Here is an 18,462-nt window from a genome sequence, read left to right on the forward strand (position 1 = left end):
GTTCTTCATTTGGAATTCAGCTATTAAATATGACTTTTTTTTTTTAACACATGCACAAAAAAGAATTTGGCATCTTGGTAATAAGATAAAAATCTATGGTCGTAACAAATGCCCCGACCAGTCACATGCTAACTAAATTTTTTGCTTGAGCAAAGCTTAATTTTGCTTATTTAGTAAATCAAGCCATTGCCATTTTAATTTCTTTGTAAATACGGTCTTCACATGCTGCTGCCCATGGCATATTATCAATAAGAGACATGTCAGATGATATCGCACATAAACGATCATTACCACTTTCAATAATGACAGTAGGGGCTGTGTTCTAATGACCCGCCACATGGCTTAGATCTTCTCTTTACTAGCATTTCAGCAATCTGCTGCTGTGAAGGGCACTAAATGTCCCTTTATGGAGAGCATAAATAACCAAATAAAAGCATTATTTATGCTCTGTGAATGCACTGCCGACCTCTTTCACTATGGATAACCTTCATCCACCCACATAAAACATAACCAAAACAGATCAGCAAACCTGATGCTTTCGCAGATGAATTTTTGGCATCACAGGTAGGAACATTTGCATCTCACATGTCCAGAATGTAGTCAAAGAGACGTCTTCTCTCTTCATATTCATCCCATCATTTCTGTCTTTCACATCCAACTCAACGTTGCCCTCGGCACTGCCCCCTCCCAACACACACACACCCCCTCAATGTGGAGCAAAGTGAATATGACTTTTCTAAAGGGGTCGGTCCTCGCCTAGGGGTCCGTGGCTGGGCCTGCTCTGAAGGGTCCAGTCAGAGATTTCATCTCCACAGCAATGTGCCTGAAGGGCAGCATGGCCCGAAGCAGGAGACAGCCATGTCATAATGGCTCCACTCATTCTTCCCCCACCCCCGCATCCTGACAGCAAAATACCTTGTCCTTGCTCCACGTTCAGTTTTAAACAAAAGCTTCCTGTGGTGTCATTCTGCAGGGATCTTCACTGGGATAAAATGTACAAGCTCTTGTTTACAGCGGTTAAGGAAAGGGTGGCGTTTTCTGCTTGCTCTTTGTCTGACATAGACGCCCTCGAGGTGGTTTGTTGTTTGAAGGCTATTCCATCTGTCTTTGGGTTCATGAAGCATTTAGGCCAGAGGGCAGCCCTGCAGGACCCGCTCGAGGGTAGATTAGTCACAAGGGCAGGTGATGAGGATGTTTCTGAAGGGCGAGTTGAAGGGCACACTGTAATAAAGGCAGCTGAGTTCCTGTGGGCCTGCATACCAGACTGAGCCTACGGGCAGATCACACATGAGGGTTCAGAGTTGAGCTGTCCTAACATGAGCAGCCCATATTAACATGTTCATCCCAGTCCCGAGGCCAGGGCGATGGAGAGGACAACAGATTGAGAAACAATCCATGTGGAAAAACAGGAAGAGAAGATGTTTTTGTATTGTGTCTGGTGCACTTCTTGTATTATTACGGTTATATTTCTTGAAGGTTGCCATGGTTTTTGACGCCAATGAACCATGAGTTTTCTGGCCAGTTACATGTTGAGGACAAGTAATGATGGTCTCTAAGTCCAGTGGCATGCATGGGGAGAGGGCAGTGTGGTTGGGCTCAAGTCCCTGCACCTTTAATTCTGCGCACTATGTGCCCCCGGACCACGATTTCTACCAAGGGCCCCCCCACCAACATCCGGACCATGATTTCTTCCGAGGGGGACACCCCCCACCACATCCCCAGCCAATCAGAATTCATCCTGCTTTGAAAAGAGCATTTAAAGTGGCAGACGGCAAAACATTAAGGGATATTTCGCCCAAAAATGAAAATTACCCCATGATTTACTCACCCTCAAGCCATAGTATTTATAGGACTTTCTTTGGAGTTAAAAAATAAAATTTCTCTTCCATGCTTTATTATGGCAGTGAATGAGGGATCAAGATTTTTAAGCACAAAAAAAGTGTATCCATCATAAAAAGTACTCCACATGGCTCTGGGTGCACCTGAAGTGAAGCAATGAGTTTGTGTGAAAAACATCCATATTTGTTGCGCTGTCATCTTAAGACTAATAAAATGTAGAGTATAGCAAAAACAATTTACTTCTTCACATGGTTTTCCTACACCTAGGATGTCTTGAGGGGTAGTGAATCATGGGGTAATTTTCATTTTTGGGTGAACTATCCCTTTAACCATGTGCTTATAATAAACAATGTTAATATGTGTTGGTATAGATGTTTCCTAATATAGGACGAATTATAGTGATTCTTGATGCCAACCAAACCACAAGCACTTTCTTGGTCTGCATATATTCCGTAAGTGTAACATGTTGTCCTTAACTTTCAGCTCAAGTCGAGAAAAGTGAGTATTGTGAGAAGGAAAAATGGAGACGGAAAGCAAGAAGAAATGTATCTCTCATACAAAAAAAGAAGGATGGGTATACGGTTGCCCTTCCCTGCAGCAGAATTAACAGGCATCACATGGAAAACAATCTCAGCCCCGGCTATGAAAGAGAGGAGAGGGCCATTAAAAGCAGCCTGAAGGGATGGACTGGACCCAATATCACTAAAGCAAGCTCTCACTCACTGAAGTGAGGGCTCGCTCACAGGCAAAGAACCGTGCAGAGTTCTATAGCCACAATTAAAATCTCCCCCTCTGCCAGATCGGCCAGAGGGCAGAGACTGAATGGGGGGTGCAGACGTGGAATACCAAAGGCAGATTGAAATGTGTAGCCAGTAATGAGCACTACCAATGCACAGCTTTTGCAGCAGTGGCATGGAGTTTAAACATTACCAGTCATTGAACTGAGAGTGTGCTCTTGTTCAGTATGTATCATTGAAGGGGTTGTTCACCCAAAAATTTACATCCTTTCATAATTTTCTCACCTTCATGTTGTCCTAAACCTATATGACTTTGTTTTCTGGACCTTAAAGACAAATTACAGATAGGGATACACAGTAGATCAAATACTTTTATTATTTATTAGTGGTATTGATAGATTTTGTTGGATATTTTATTATTTCAGGCTATTTTACAAATTTTTACACTTAGGTTACCTTTGCTGTCATCTAATACTAGGGATGCACCGATACCACTTTAATTTTTGTCCAGTACTTTCATTTGTGGTACTTGTCGATACCGATACAGATAACCGTATTTTTACAGCATTTGTAATTTTTTTTTACAAACGTTGGCTATAGAGACAAAATAATATTAATAGTAAGAAGAAGAATCATGTTAGTTGGCTTCATTTAGCAAACAGATTTAGTAAACTAGATATTTCCTTTTTCCACACTTAATTATACCTGTTAAAATGTAATATATAAGCTTTTGTTACTTTGTTTTCATTTTAATGGTGCATTAGAGCTGCTCCATTGGAGATGCTCAATAATACTATAATCACAAAACATTTTCCTAAAATAATGTAGGGAACCACACATTATGCATTATATGAGTACGCTATACTATTTTGGTGATTTTAATTTGCGTCACGCTCACTATACAGTCCCTCCAGAAAAACGCGGATTATTTTTGTGATTGTTGCGGGCAAAAATCCTTGATTTTGCGGCAGGTTTTCTTAAAAAATGCGATGGAATATGTGGGATATTTTTGCAATCTTATGCGATGAAATTGCGGGAACTTGCAAAAACTGCGGTTTGAAGAAAAATACACCCTGTTCTCACTAGGCTACTACCTTACTGTAAAGAGTCATTTCTTATGACTTCCTATGATAAGCAAGCATACTAAATCACATAATATTTAAGTTTTATTTCAGACCTTAACACATGGCTCAAACATTTCAACAGTCCACTGTGAAAATGAACACTGGCCTATCATTCGCCATCCTCCTCCTCATCCCTCTCTCAAAATAATTTGCCCTCACTGTCATGTAACACACCGGGTAACTGCTTTGCGCGGTCTTTTGCGCTTACTTTTGTTGGCAGATGAGAATGATTTGCGTCCTTCACCCTGGTTTCACCGCGGGGTTCGCAGATGATGTTCACGTCGCCCAATTACGTCACTTCATAAGGTTCCCATTGGGAAATAATGGCGATTTACTTGTGTGAAGTAAACGCAACATTTTTCAACTTTCTGCTAAGATATATGTGACTTTTTTGCAACGAAAATTATTATTATTAAGAAATCATGCTACCTCTGCATATTTTGCTTCCTGAAATCGGCAATTTATGTGGCGAAAGTGCGGCATATTTGAAAAAATGCGACCACCGCATAAATATGCGGCCCTTGGCTGATTATGCATTAAATCACGCGATCGCATAATCGCGTTTTCTGGATGGACTGACTATACATGGACCCTCGTGTAATAAATAAAAACCATAATTTTAAAGCAAACTAAACATGTTTGCATTGGTGCAGAATGAGAGAGACACTTCTAGCCTAGCATATTCCACACAGTCTGCTAGTTTCATTTTTGCTTTAATCGTGTATGCTTGTCATTTAAAATAAATGTTTATAGTCAATGCCCATAATTTTGCTCTGACACTCTCTCTCTCCTCTCTCTCTCTCTCTCTCTCTCACTCACTCTATTACGCATCTCTCGCTCTCCTTACTGTCAAATAACTTTAGTAACTTGTGCACTGTTTTGCTTGCTTGCCTTTTAAATATCTGATCAAACTACTAGGGCTGGGCAGTATATCAAGTTTGTACGATATATCGATATTTTCTTTATAAGTGATTCAATATGAGGCAATACAGTTTATATCGATATACAGTAGTTTAATACGAACACATCAGAAATAATATGAAGACACAGACTGTGCTTCTTGCGGAGAAAGTGCTTAATCCAATTTGTTCTTAACATGTGACATGCTTCATAATAAGGCCTTTAAAAACTGGTAGTTTATAATTTCCTTTCACAGTAGTTTAAGCGGCTCGGCCCGTTATATGCTCAGACAGAAAGGCTAAGATCCAGAAAGGTATGAAAGATGTTGTTAAAATAGTCCATCTGCCATCAGTGATTCAACCGTAATGTTATGAAGTGATGAGAATAATTTTTGTATGTGAATAAAACAAAAATAACGGCTTTATTAAACAATGTCTCCACTGTCTTTCCACATCACTGTAGTGCCATTTTGAAGAATATAAGTTGGAAGCACAGCTTAAGGTCTTCTGTGTCAGACGCACTGCAAGTATACGTTTTCTACGTATATTTACATTGTGATTTAAAAAAAAAAAAACAGCGCATTCTAGCTGCGCCGCTAATTCAAAAGAGCATATGCTGTCTGCTTCCAACTCATATTTTCCAAAATGGCGTTATACTGATGTGGAGAGACACAGAGGAGACGAATTGTTGAATAAAGTTGTTATTTTCATTTTATTTGTGTACAAAAAGTATTCTCAATGCTTCATAACATTATGGTTGAACCACTGATGGCAGATGGACTATTCTGATGGTGCTTTTCATACTTTTCTGGACCATGTCAGTGTAACTTACTTGGCAGTATATGGGACAGTTACAAGCCCTCCTGGTTTTCTTCCAAAATATGTTGAATTGTGTTCTGGGGACAAACTAAGCTTTTACAGGTTTGGAACGTCATGGTGGTAAGTGATTAATGACAAAACTTCATTTTGGGGTGGAGTATTCCTTTAAACTTTGCCCTTTCTTATGATCAACTGCATCTAACTTTCATTCAGATCAGCCTCCTCCAGTTCAACAACTGTTCCATAGAACCATGTTCCGAATCTTTTGTTTTGCTAACATTAAAGTTTAAAGATAAATCATTAATATAAAATTCATACAGATTCTCTTGTTTCTTGTGGCAGATTTTGCTGGTTGATTGGTGCTCCAGTGTTTTTTCATGCACAGTGATGTGATGAGTCTTGTGTGTGCTATCTGTGGGTTATCTGCATGTGTTTTGACATGATAAGGAGGAGCATGAAGAGTGTGTTATCAGTTTGTAGAGGTTGCGTGGAATAACGTAGTGCCAAAAATTGCCTCTTTCTGACCTCAGGCTAGCATTGCAAGAAGAGGAAGGTCTTTGTTAGTGGTAAGGGCTTTGTAAGAGTGATGATGTGTTCTGTTTTCCTTAATTTTATATTGATCAACTCCTGCTTTGACAGGCATTTTTTTCAACCAATATATTAAGGGAAGTCAAATTGAGTTTATTTGTTCGACCCAGATAAATCCGAGTTTTAGACTGAAAATGATCTTAAATTGGAGGGCTATTTACGGTCTTGTTGTTTTCAGGAAGAACTCGATTGAAGATATATCAGAAATATTATCCTTTATTGGAGCCAGATATTGAAATGATATTCTTATTGTATTATGCAATTTATAGTAATTTTTCTAACCATCAAATATTTATTTGTAGATCTGAATATTATGTTTTATTATGAAAAATGTAAAGCTAACTTCTGTTATAAACATCATCAATCCGTTTTGACCTACAACACATAATAGAAAGCTTTGAAGTCAATGAACACTCAATGGACTTACTGTAGATTGTACGGGGAGTTGACAAAATGGAAAATCCCTTGCAGTATGTAGCTATGATCAAATGAGGAACAGGGCCTCCAGAACATTTTCAGTTCTTCTTGGAATACTGGTAGAAAACTCTTGAAGTGTGAGGAGTGGAATATTGCATCATTCTCCACAAGGAAAAGTGCCTTGAAGGAGATGGAATTTGCTATTCCTACTGTGTGCTTGAGAAGTTAACATGATGGTTCAATGATGCTCAGATTGGCAACTAGGGCAGACTATAAATGCATTTGACCTTATCTTGGCTTCAAACGAAACATCTAACTGTATACCTGTCTGGATTTTAGAGAAGAGAAGAACATATTTTTTTCCTCCATTGCTCTGGGGTTTTGGTGGTGTTCTTGCTCCAGCTTAAGCATCTTTTGTTGCACTTTTGCACTTAACGAATGGCAGTCCTACCATATGTTTCTGTTTTCATGACCTGTTCATGTTCAGCTTGCCTGAGACATGCCGTTTTTTTTGTTGTTGTCCTGTTTGCTTCGATGCTTCAAAGCATCATTTCATCTTTATGTACCTGTTAACGGCTAATGAAGATTCTGTGGGGTGTTTGGTGAGACAAATAAGGTGCTCTACATTTAGTTCCAATAATAACATCACAATAGCCCTCAAAGAGGAACGTTTTCAGCCATCGACTCTTTTAGAATGCAAGTGCATGCTTTTTGCCAGCTTATAATGATGCCCCTCTATTTTGCCCACATCAATGAAAAAGCATTCGGCTCCGTCAACAAAGTCAAGCCTTTGGCGCTTTTAAGATGCCCATCTCAGAAATTAATTACCTCCCTTGTTAATCTTCACTAATTAAAATGGTAAGTTTATTGGTTCATGATGGCCGTGGAAGGACAACACTCACCAAGTTCCCTCCAACCGCAAGAGTTTTGAGAAAGTTGTCTTCAGTGATGCCAGTCAGAACAAGGAAGCTCTTTTGAAAATATTGGCCTCATATAGCTGTTTCTACCTCAATAATTTCACTTTTGTTCTCACATATGGTGACATCCTTTGTTTCTTCTGTTTGTTTTGTGAAGAAAGGAAACAGTTGGTCCAAGATTAGCTGCAGAGGTTTCCTACATGTAGGCTAATCCATTAGTGTGGATAGGTTATTGGCTTCCTTTCTGCTGCTCAAATGGAAACCCATTAATGGAGGTAATGTGTGCCTCTGGTGAAGCCTATGGGCACGGAGGCAGTGGAGGGTGTATCTCTCATGGAGCAAACACACACTGGTGTTTAGAAGACTAACAGTCTCCTGAACCGATGAGCCAAATATTTCTTTCACTGTCACTTTCTTGCTCTCTTTTTTTAAATTCTTTATGCTTCTAGTTTTCTTTGTCTTTTACTTCATATATCTCTTACTTTCAACTGTTCTCTCTCTCTCTCTCTCTCTCTCTCGCGCTATTTTGCTTTCTCCTGACGCTCTCTGGCTGACACTGGCTTGGGTACAGAGTCACATTGATCTGTGAAAAATCCTTCAGGCAATCATGAAATATTAAATTCAAGTCGTACTCTACCACTTCTCTCCTTTCTCTCTCTCTCATTTTCTCTCTATCGCTTTCCTTCCCGTTTCTTCGTGTCCTTCCTTACATTTAGTTTATTCGCACTCCATTTCATCAGTTGGAACAAGTTACAACCTCACATAAGTCACACAGGCTGTGTTTTAAGCATTAGCATCTAAACCTAAAATGTAAATCTTACTAGTTTATTAACCAGAACACAGTTGCAAATCATTTAGTCTTATCCAAGGATTCAGTAGCGTAGTATTTTTTGTATTATTATTATTTTACATTTCCTGTTGGAATTTCCACAGTTGTTTTCGTGAGGGTAGTATATACTATGTTGCAATTTTGAGGGTTGATTATTATTTTTTTATATTGCCATTTATATTTGTATTAAATTGCATTTATGGAAAAAGAGTGCAGATGTGTTGATAGCTTAAAGAGTAAAAACAGCTGTGGATCTTAATGGTTATATACACTTTTTTTTTAAGTTTACGTTTTTTCTTTCTCCCCCACTCCCAGAGATCTCTGGTTGGTTGTGTAAATAATCTGTTTCATATTACCGCAATGACCCTCTGTGTATGTAGAAGCCAGAGGGGTATTGGCACCATCTTGGCTTACCCTCCTGATTCCCTCAAGCTGTTCAGCTACCATTACAGCTCATACTATTGCCATTTATACACTGTGTTTATTCTGGATTGAAACACAGTAGGCATACATTTTGCTGTTCATAACGTAATGGCAACATTATGTATATTAAATCCATTCCAATGATAAACAAAATGTCATATCAACTTATTTTGAGAGTTATGTAAGACACAAAATCTGCATTAGTGCAGTCATTCACCACCCTGTCTACTTTAAATGGAACGTTTTTTGTACTCCAAACTAAGAGTGTTTTAAAGACCATCGTGGTACAATCTTTGTTGAGCTACTTTTGTGTGTTTGTATAGCATTGCCCTCAAGCTTAATGTGTACCTTGTAGCCATGTAAGCTGTTGACAAGTGCTGTTTTTTTATGTACAGGCAACACAATGTGGGAGAGCTGTTTGAATTGCACGCAGATGTAGGCAGAATGTTGGTTCCTCCCGCAAGTGCTGCCTGAAGCATCGCGGTTCTTTGTGCTGAGAGAGTGAAAGAGGGCAAGAAAGGGATATGCTGTTTCTAAAACGTGTGCAGAATAGTTGTGAATCTGCAGCATGGATATTTACCACACAAATTCGAATGAATTATGTTGCCAGGGTGTCAAATTAGACACTTAAATTAAGCTTAAAACTGAAGAAGAAAAACAGAATTGGAGAGGTCTGGAGGAGATGTCAACTCCCACAGCCCAGATGATTCACAGTATGTGGCATCTTCTGACATCCTCTGACCCAAGTGTTTGGCACACATGCCACACTTTTGCATTGCTTTCAAGATTTTCCCAGTGGTTTCTGAGGCTGACTTAGTCTGAATTGGCATTCGTCATATATTCAATGGTTATTAGCAATGATTATGGCAGGTTTGAGAACTTACATTGATACATGCCAATGATAGGTGCTTGGTCCATTGACTAAAACATGCTGTATTTATGGTACTGGAGACTTAAAGTGTTTTTATTTTTTTGGAAAATGTGGTAAGCTACCACCAAGTACACCAAGGAATTTAAACTAGCAAACAAATAAACATGGTAAAAAAAAAAACTAGAATGCCTTGCATGTTTTCTATAGTTGTTAGTAGTATTCTGGGTAATTTTAGCATTTAGTTGTGTAGTTTCTAAGATATTTTTTATGGTTATTTAGATCCAGACCACCCTAGAAACTGCATAGCAACATGGTAAAACAATGGTCCAGAATATCAGTTGTCTTCACAGCATTTAGTTTTATCTTTTTGGATTCATCAGTGTTTGAAGCTATCAGTTTTATTCCTTTACTGAAGGTTGAAGAAAACAACCCATCAGAGAAGTATTTGTTGGTGTTTTGGGTTCAGGGTTGATTAAGGGTTTGTGGTAGTATCTTCACCAGTTGGGCTAGCATGCATACATTATGCTACATTTTGTTGTGTCTGTAGTTAATTATGTGGTGAGGTAATGATGGAACACCACAAAGCCCTGTGTTTTGGTTGGGGCCGCAGGCCTGGATTTTATCCCAGCTCTGCCCCTCAGCTCCTCAACTCTACTGGAGGTAAAGAAACTGCAGCTTTGCCACCATTTCTCTAATTAGAAAATCCCCTTCCCCAAAGCAAGACTTTTTAATTATGTGTAGTGTCAACTAGTTTACAGATTTAATCCATGGTTAATACATACCAAACCAAAAACTGGGATTGTGTCTTAAATGGGCTGGAAAAATTACCAAAGCCTTATACTTGTGTGCTGTCCTTAAACTTTTTGCAGCAATAGCATAAGAACTATTTTGGCTTCCCTAAAGAATCTTTCAGTGAACAGTTCTTAAAAGAACACTTTTTGTCTTTGTGTAAAGAGCACTTTAATTATATAAAGAACCTTTATTCACTCTAAAGAACTATTAAAAGGTTCCATGGATGTTAAAGGTTCCTCAGGGAACCATCAATGCCAATAAAGAATTTTATTTTAAACAGTATGTGCGACCCTAACTCTGCATCTTCTTGAATTATAAAACCATGAAGACGTTGTGGTTGAAGTGGCCCGTTTCAAAACCCAGCCATGTCTCTCATAGTTTTATAATTGCACAAGGTTAGATGGTCCTGGATCAAAGTAAAAGGCCGCCATCAAAAAGCTGGCTAGTATAGGGTTAACGTGAAGTAGAGCAGGGTTGTGTGGCCCCGGGCTGCAGTTCTGCAGAGACTGGGCTGTGTTCGTGCAGAGGCAAGGCGAGTCATTTCCCCAAACGCTGGAGACACACAGCACCCTCAGGCACTCTCTAACCTTTAGAGGCCAGAAGTGCTCACAGTCGTTTGGAGGAATAAGGTGGAGTAATAAGGTTTTTTTCCCCCTCCATTTTGTCTGGAGAGCATTTTCTCTGTGGAGGTTTGGTCACTTTGAGTTGAAGGGCTTCTCAATTCTAGGGTAGCTCTGGAGCAACGCTGCTTGTGCTTGTTTTGAAGATTTTAAGACCTTTACATCTGGTTGAAGGTTTCATGCCGTTCTGCTCAATTCATGGCTTTCAGAAACCTACAAGTGTAAGCTGCCTCATCTCTTCAGGGTTTGGAGTCAGTTCCTCTGGAGGTGTTTGCTGTCCTACACACAGTGAACACACACAAACACAACTCAAGGGTTTACAACACACTTTAACCCTAATGACACTCGCAAAGATAGCTTCTGCACCCTACACATTCCACTCCACAGCTAATGTGGTTTAAAAAAAATACATTTCTCTCAGCGCCTGGGGCATGTTAATGCTCACATCTGTAATATATTCATCCATATCTTTACACATTTATGCAGGCTTAACAAGCTCCATCTCTAACGCACCACTAGGATAGTGGCAAAATGCCCTGAGCGTGTTCACCCACACATGCTAACTGTGAAACGCAGTCTTCCTGTACTGCAATGTCGAGTTGAGCAAGTACAACCATCTCTTACTAAAGGCTAGAGTTTAGGTGGTTATATATTGGATTTTTATTTTAAAAAATGAATTATTTTCCTGATAATGTCTGTTTAGCTTTTTGTTGTTTTGTTATGTCCATGATTTAAAAAAATAAATAAATAAATAAAAACTTAGTAAAATTGTGGTTTTTAAAGCAGGTTGCAAGTTCTTTATAAATGTACTCTATTCATTATAGTTTCAGTTTAAAGGGATACTCCACCCCAAAATTAAAATGTGGTTATTAATTACTTACACCATGTCATTCCAAACCAATAAATGTTTAGTTCGTCTTCAGAACACAGTTTAAGATATCTTGGATACAAACCAGGAGGCTTGTGACTGTCCCATAGACTGCCGAGTAAAATACACTGTAAAGCTCCAGAAAAGAATGAAAGACGTCGTCAGAATAGTCAGTCCATCTGCCCTCAGTGGTTCAACCGTGACAACAACAATACTTTTTGTACGCAAAGAAAAGAAAAATAACTACTTTAATCAACAATTCATCTCCTCTGTCACTCCACATCAGCGTAGCACCATTTTGGCGAATCTGAGCTGTATGCAGGCAGCTTACACTCTTCTGTACCAGCCGAGCCACAAGGATACATTTCTACGTATATTTCCGCTTTGATGTGAAAGAAAACGGCGCATCCTGTTTCAAGGCTGACACAGAAGAGCATACGCTGCCTGCGTACAGCTCAGATTCGCCAAAATGGTGCTACGCTGATGTGGAGTGACCGAGGAGATGAATTATTGAATAAAGTTATTTTTCTTTTATTCCCGTAAAAAAAAAAAAATTGTCGTCACTTCATAAACTTATGGTTGAACCACTGATGGCAGATGGACTATTCTGATGATGCTTTTCATACTTTTCTGTAGTACAGTCACAAGCTTCCCTGTTTTCTTCCAAAATAACTTAAAGTGTGTCCCGAAGACGAACAGAGCTTTTACGGGTTTGGAACGACATGGGGGTAAGTGATTAATGACAAAATTTTAATTTTAGAGTATCAGTTTAATGATTATCAATGTCATGTGGTATAACCGTTGTCTAAAAAGTACATGTGAATGTACACAATTATACATCTTATTTTTTTTTCATATAAGTGTTTTAAAGATTAAAAGTATGTTTTGTAAATGTTATGAATTATTAATTTATAAATATGATTTTAGTTTTTTGGGAAGTCACATCAAAACATTTTACAATCTTATTTAAACTGGCCTTGTCATAAAAAGATCAAATTATTAAATATTAGCTTTTATTATTAAACCATATTTTAGTTAAAAATTTTGGTTTGTTTTTTATTCTTATATATATATATATATATATATATATATATATATATATATATATATATATATATATATATATATATATATATTAGTGGTGGGCCGTTATCGGCGTTAACGTGCTGCGTTAACGCGAGACTCTTATCGGGCGATAAAAAAAATATCGCCGTTAATCTATTCTCAAAGTTGGGTTGGGAGCTGGGTCTATACTAAGCGAGCTATAATGACTTTCACCTTGATTTTTTATATAACTGACTGGTTGAGGCCAGCCTAACGGACAGCGACACTGAACCGAGCTCTCTTCTGCGAAGTTCTCCTCAAAGTCCCTCCTGCACCTGAACGAACAAATACAAATCGCAGTTTGAAACAAACAACAAGGTGCGAAAGAGCCCGATTCAGTACTCGCAGGGTTCTGGTGTTCAGGGCTCATGCAGAGAAAGGTGTCTCGAGACGCTAAAAATAAGCGTTTTCGATTTTGCTTATTTTTGCTCTAGTGCTGACAAATACATAGAAAATGTCAAAATATCCACCTTGGAAATTATGCTCGTAAAAACTGTCAGTTATTTCTTAAGTGAAAGTAAACAATTGAGGAAAAAAATGGGATGATAATTTAGCGACTGGCTGCTGTAATGTTAATCCAAGAAAATGAAGATGAAAATCACTCTTGACTACTTCGTAGTTATAACAGTCAACCCAAAAATTATTCAGACACCAGATATATTTTTTTATATATATAGCAAAACTGTAATAATGTGAGAAATGTTGAAGGTTTCTGAATAAATGTAGGTTTCATTGTATATTTCATTTTTACATTGAAGACTATCCAGTGCTTTTTTACATTTAATTATTTAGTTTCTGTACCTTGACACCTACAAACTTGAAAAAACCGTAAACATTGTGTAAATAGCACAAATAAATAAAAATAAACGAACATACAAATTAGACTATTTCAAACAGGGCCCACCGGTACAACCTTCACCGGGGTCCCCGCTTGTGCAATGTGGAATTAGTTTACAGCTTTTTCAAGCAGTTTGTGATGCATTTTGGAAACAGGAGATGTACATTTCTAATGCACCACCTAGCTTGATAAACCCCTTCTCAAAGACTTACTGTTTGTCAATTTTATTTGGGGAAAACACATATTCTGAATGCCGTCGGCAGAATTCGAATGAGCCATTTTAATCTAGATTAATTTCAAGATCACAGTGAGATTAATCTAGATTTAAAAAATGTATCTATGCCCACCTCTAATATATATATATATATATATATATATATATATATATATATATATATATATATATATATATATATATATATATATATATATATATATATATATATGTATTTACAATGTTCATATTGAAGACTTTAAAACAACATGATAGAACCAAGTAAACTCAGACTGTTAAAACAATACAGCTTGTTTGTCCATACCCTAAAACGGTCTATGAATCCCTGTGTGTTGATAAGTCCAATGTGAGTGTCCACCAGTGTATATACAATCCAAATTGAGTGATAATCCACATGAATCTGGAAAGGTAAGCCCACAGAAAGGAAACTCCACAATCCAGGTTACAGGTATGTATTGTTAGCTGAGTTAGTGGCTGAGTGTTTGTTGGCCATGCTGCTCTCTAGACAGTTCCTGCTTCCTGTCATGTGACTGGTCACCTGACAGGCCAACCATACATTTTTTAAAGACATACACACTAAAATGTTAAGAGGAATAAAATGGACTTAAGGAAACATGCAAACCTATTAAAACTCTATTATCCATAAATTGATTGCTATAAATGGAGCGGTAAAACATGTCTCTTGTGTGACAGTGTCACAATTGTAATATCCAAAATATGTGCATTATGTCATTGACCCATTTATTTGAAATCGCTAGATGTAGTGGGTCTGTTTTCAAGAAGTGTTTGTTGATTTGGTGTTTGTTGACTACTATTGCGTGGCATTGCATCGGATGTAAAAACACGAGCTTATGTTGTTGTCTCCACACACACAGACGGCATCCAGTGCGCCGCATTGATTTCAGGTTTAAGTGTGTGCAAAATGTAACCAAAGGCTTGCTATCACTTGATCGCTTGTACTAAACTTCCTGGAACGGGCTCTTCTGGGTGTGGCTGAGTGAAAATTTTGGCATTAAGCTCTAATTTCAGTTTTGCATTTCATTCTTCCCTTAAAGTGCTCCTGAAAAATTTCAAATAATGACCTAACATTAACAACGTACAAGACTGCACACTGACCTGCCCGCGTAAACATGTCGTGAGCTTTGCCAGCCCTGGGTGTGTGTGAGAGTGGGAATCATTCAGGGTGTGTAAGAGCATGTGTGAGGGTGATCTAGATCCCACAATGCTGCAGGTTGTTTCTGTAGGGTGTGGTGTGTGTTTTGTGCCCGGAGGCCGTCTTACACCTTCTCACGTGTACTTAGTATTCAGTGAAGGCTGGAGACCCTAACCTCATTCCAGCCGACTGATGTCATGCTATAGACCCCTGTTCCTCCCTCCTCCTGGAAATTTGATGGAAGGGCTTTTCCCTCAAGGTGGACTGTGTAAATAATCTGGTCACAAACCCTCCGTTTCGTTGTCTTGACTAAGCGTGGATTTTATTTTAATGGTCTTTATTGTTTTCGGTTTGATCTCACTCTTTCACACACATTTGTTGAGTGGAGTCTGAAGATGAAGTGCTTTGAGATACTGTAGTCGAGATCAAAAGTCTGCTGCCTGGGGCGTGAGGTGTGGTTCTCTAGCCTCCAGCTCAGAACAGATGAACACATGTTGTGCAGGTGTGCTGACGAACACAAAAGCACAAAAACCAGAGGATCTTTAATGACTGCTAGGTCTTTATTGCAAAAATGCTCGCATTATGGAATCAAAACAAGGCTGGGCTGGTTTTTCTTAGATTTAAGTAGCACAAAGACTTGCTTTAATTTTGGGTGATTTGAATTTTGATCTTTATATAAAGATAAAACCATGTGAATCAATCACATTTACTTAATTCTTAAAGTTTGAAAATAATGATGATGATAATCATTACAATTTTAAATTTAACAAAACACCTAATTGAATCATTGAGAATTAAAGTTTTATACACACATATATATATATATATATATATATATATATATGTATATATATGTATATATATATATGTACATATATATTTTTTTAATAAAATTTTCTATGGAAGTCTGTTTACGCCACTGAATTAAAAGAACAATTGCGACTTTTTATCTCACAATTCTGACTTTATTACAATTGTGAAATATACATTTGCAATTGCGAATAATAAAGTCAGAATTGTGAGAAGTAAATGGGTAATTTTTTTCACAGAATTGCATTATATAAACTCACAATTGCGAGTTATAAAGTCTAGTTCTGAGGGGAAAATAATAAATGATTAACTTGAGATAAAATGTCAGGGTTGCAAGATGTGACCTCGCAATTGCAAGAAAAAAAAAATATATTTTTTAATTTATTTAGTGGCAGAAACATAATTTTCTACTGTTTAAAATTGAATAAAAACCAGTCTGGCATAATACGTTCTTTTCATAATATATATTTTTTCTTTTTACCCTTTTAAGTTAACGAACGCACAAAATAATGTGAACTAATCCAATGTTTGAGATGTGTATACTATATCAAAAATGAGTGAACAATGACCTAATCAGTTCTTTCCTTATTCCCTTTCAGTTTCCTGTGGGCTCCTCCGGATCAGCGACCGGTTCTACCTCATCCTCCACATCCTCAGTCCGGCAGAGCCGTCAGCGCATTACCCGGGTCAACCTCAGGGACTTGATCTTCTGCTTGGAGCAGGAGCGAACCACAGCCAGGTCCATGCTGCTCTACAAGGCCCTTCTGAAGTAGCAGTGATCCAGTGAGACAATGGTACTCCACCTGATCGAGTCTTCCTCTCCTTCTCCACATTCATCTCTGGTCTGTGCCTTCAGACTCACCTGTGGCATGTACTCTTTGTGTCATGATGAGCACGTTGCTGTAAATCTTCCAAACGCAGGCATTCTGGAGATGAGAAGGTTCTGGAAAAACCAGCGGGGGCTGTGGACACCATGATTTTTTTTTTCCCCCTTTTGGGTCACCCTTTTCTGGTTTTATTTCCCCTTTGTTTTGGATTAATGAGCCATGGTTTTGAGCAATGCTGATCTTTTTATTCATTAACTTGGACTCGGACCGGTTTTACGTTTCAGGATTGAGATTTGTTTTATATAAATAGCGGCTGGACTTGTTTTTAACCGAAAGCCTCATTTGCAATAGAGACACTGGAAATGTGAATGCAAAGTTCCTGGTTTTAGAGGTCTAACGAGTCTGGAGTATTTTTAGTAACTTATGAGTAGCGCATCTTTAAGTCCCTGAGGATCCGTGTGGATGTTTTGGGGGGTTTTTTTGTTACCGATTTATGCAAAATGAAGAAACTCTGTGTTGTAAAACACTGTCTTTCATCCTATTGGATGGTCTTTTGAAATTAAGTGACAGTTTTTTCTCGCACACTCAGTGTGGGGTTATAAGTGTGTACGGTTTCACTAGTGTCTGCGAGTATACTGTGAAATGGTGCCTTACATGGCCCTCCTGGGGCACCATTGTTTTTAATCAAATCCACGGCATGGAATTATCTAATATGCTAATACTAATATGCATCGCTTCACCAACGATTCTAGAGCAGGATCTCTTGTAACTTATTTGTGGAGAAATGGCAGGTTGTTCATATTTTTCCTTTTTTAAATAGGTTAAACATGAGGTGGCTTTGACCGACTGCAGTAATGGTTTTAGTATACTAATGTCACATTTTGGATCATGTACTTTTGTGTTTGAAATCAAGTTCATTATAAATTTGGTATCTGTCATTGGGCATTATTTTATGTCTCATGTACTGAATATTTGTATATTGCCCTTTATGCCATGCAGTAGGAGAAGAAATGACGTGTTTACCTTTAAACAGAGACAGTCTGCGTTCATGTCGTGTGCAATGATTCCTTTGAGATCTGAGGCTAAATCTTTTTCCATCTCTCAGATTGCTTTTAATTCGTATTGTTTGTGCTGGCGTTTGGACAAACAGTATTGTTGATCAAGGGATTGTCTTTTGTCTAAAAAACATATCTATTAGAATTTCTATTTTTGCAAAATTTAACAATTTTTGAATGTTTGGTTGGTTTGGAAAAAAGTGCTCATCTCTATTAAATTTGTACTTTTGTAAAAGAATAAAGTTCCTAATTATAATTCTGCCAAGACTTTCTTTAATGATGTTTTACATTTAATGTGTCAAACATTTCAACAGCATCCCCAGAAAGTAAAGAATCAAATAAATGTGGCCTGATTTCTGGGACATTATTTTTTTTTTCTCCTGAAAGCTCCATCAGGTGAGGCTCTATTCTGGTATTTACCGCCCACATTTCATGATTTAGTCATTTTCTGATTAAAAACGTCAAGTCCTGCCCTACTTTTTTGTAGTTTAATATTTTGTTCAGAAAATCAATGCTGTTATTGATCTCATTGGGAACTGTTCATCCATGTGTCATTTAAAAAAATCATTCTTGTGTTTAAACGGATAGTTCACCCCAGAATTTAAATTCTGTCATTAATTACTCACCCTCGTGGCGTTCCAGATCTGCAAGACCTTTGTTTACCTTCGAAACACAAATGAAGATATTTCTGATGAAA

General features: G+C 37.9%; 1 protein-coding gene across 3 annotated transcripts in view; it reads left to right on the forward strand.

Moving 5' to 3' along the window:
• Nucleotides 1-18,026, forward strand: part of LOC113043329 (transcription initiation factor TFIID subunit 4-like) — a 39,081-nt gene extending 21,055 nt beyond the window's left edge. For all 3 annotated transcript variants that reach the window (XM_026202623.1, XM_026202622.1, XM_026202624.1), the window contains exon 14: nucleotides 16,483-18,026. In XM_026202623.1, coding sequence (XP_026058408.1) covers nucleotides 16,483-16,656 — 174 coding nt within the window. In that variant the 3' untranslated portion in view covers nucleotides 16,657-18,026. The remainder of the gene's footprint in view (nucleotides 1-16,482) is intronic.
• The last annotated feature ends 436 nt before the right edge of the window (nucleotides 18,027-18,462 follow it).

This window comes from Carassius auratus, chromosome 25, assembly GCF_003368295.1.
Source record: "Carassius auratus strain Wakin chromosome 25, ASM336829v1, whole genome shotgun sequence".
Classification (NCBI taxonomy): domain Eukaryota; kingdom Metazoa; phylum Chordata; class Actinopteri; order Cypriniformes; family Cyprinidae; genus Carassius; species Carassius auratus.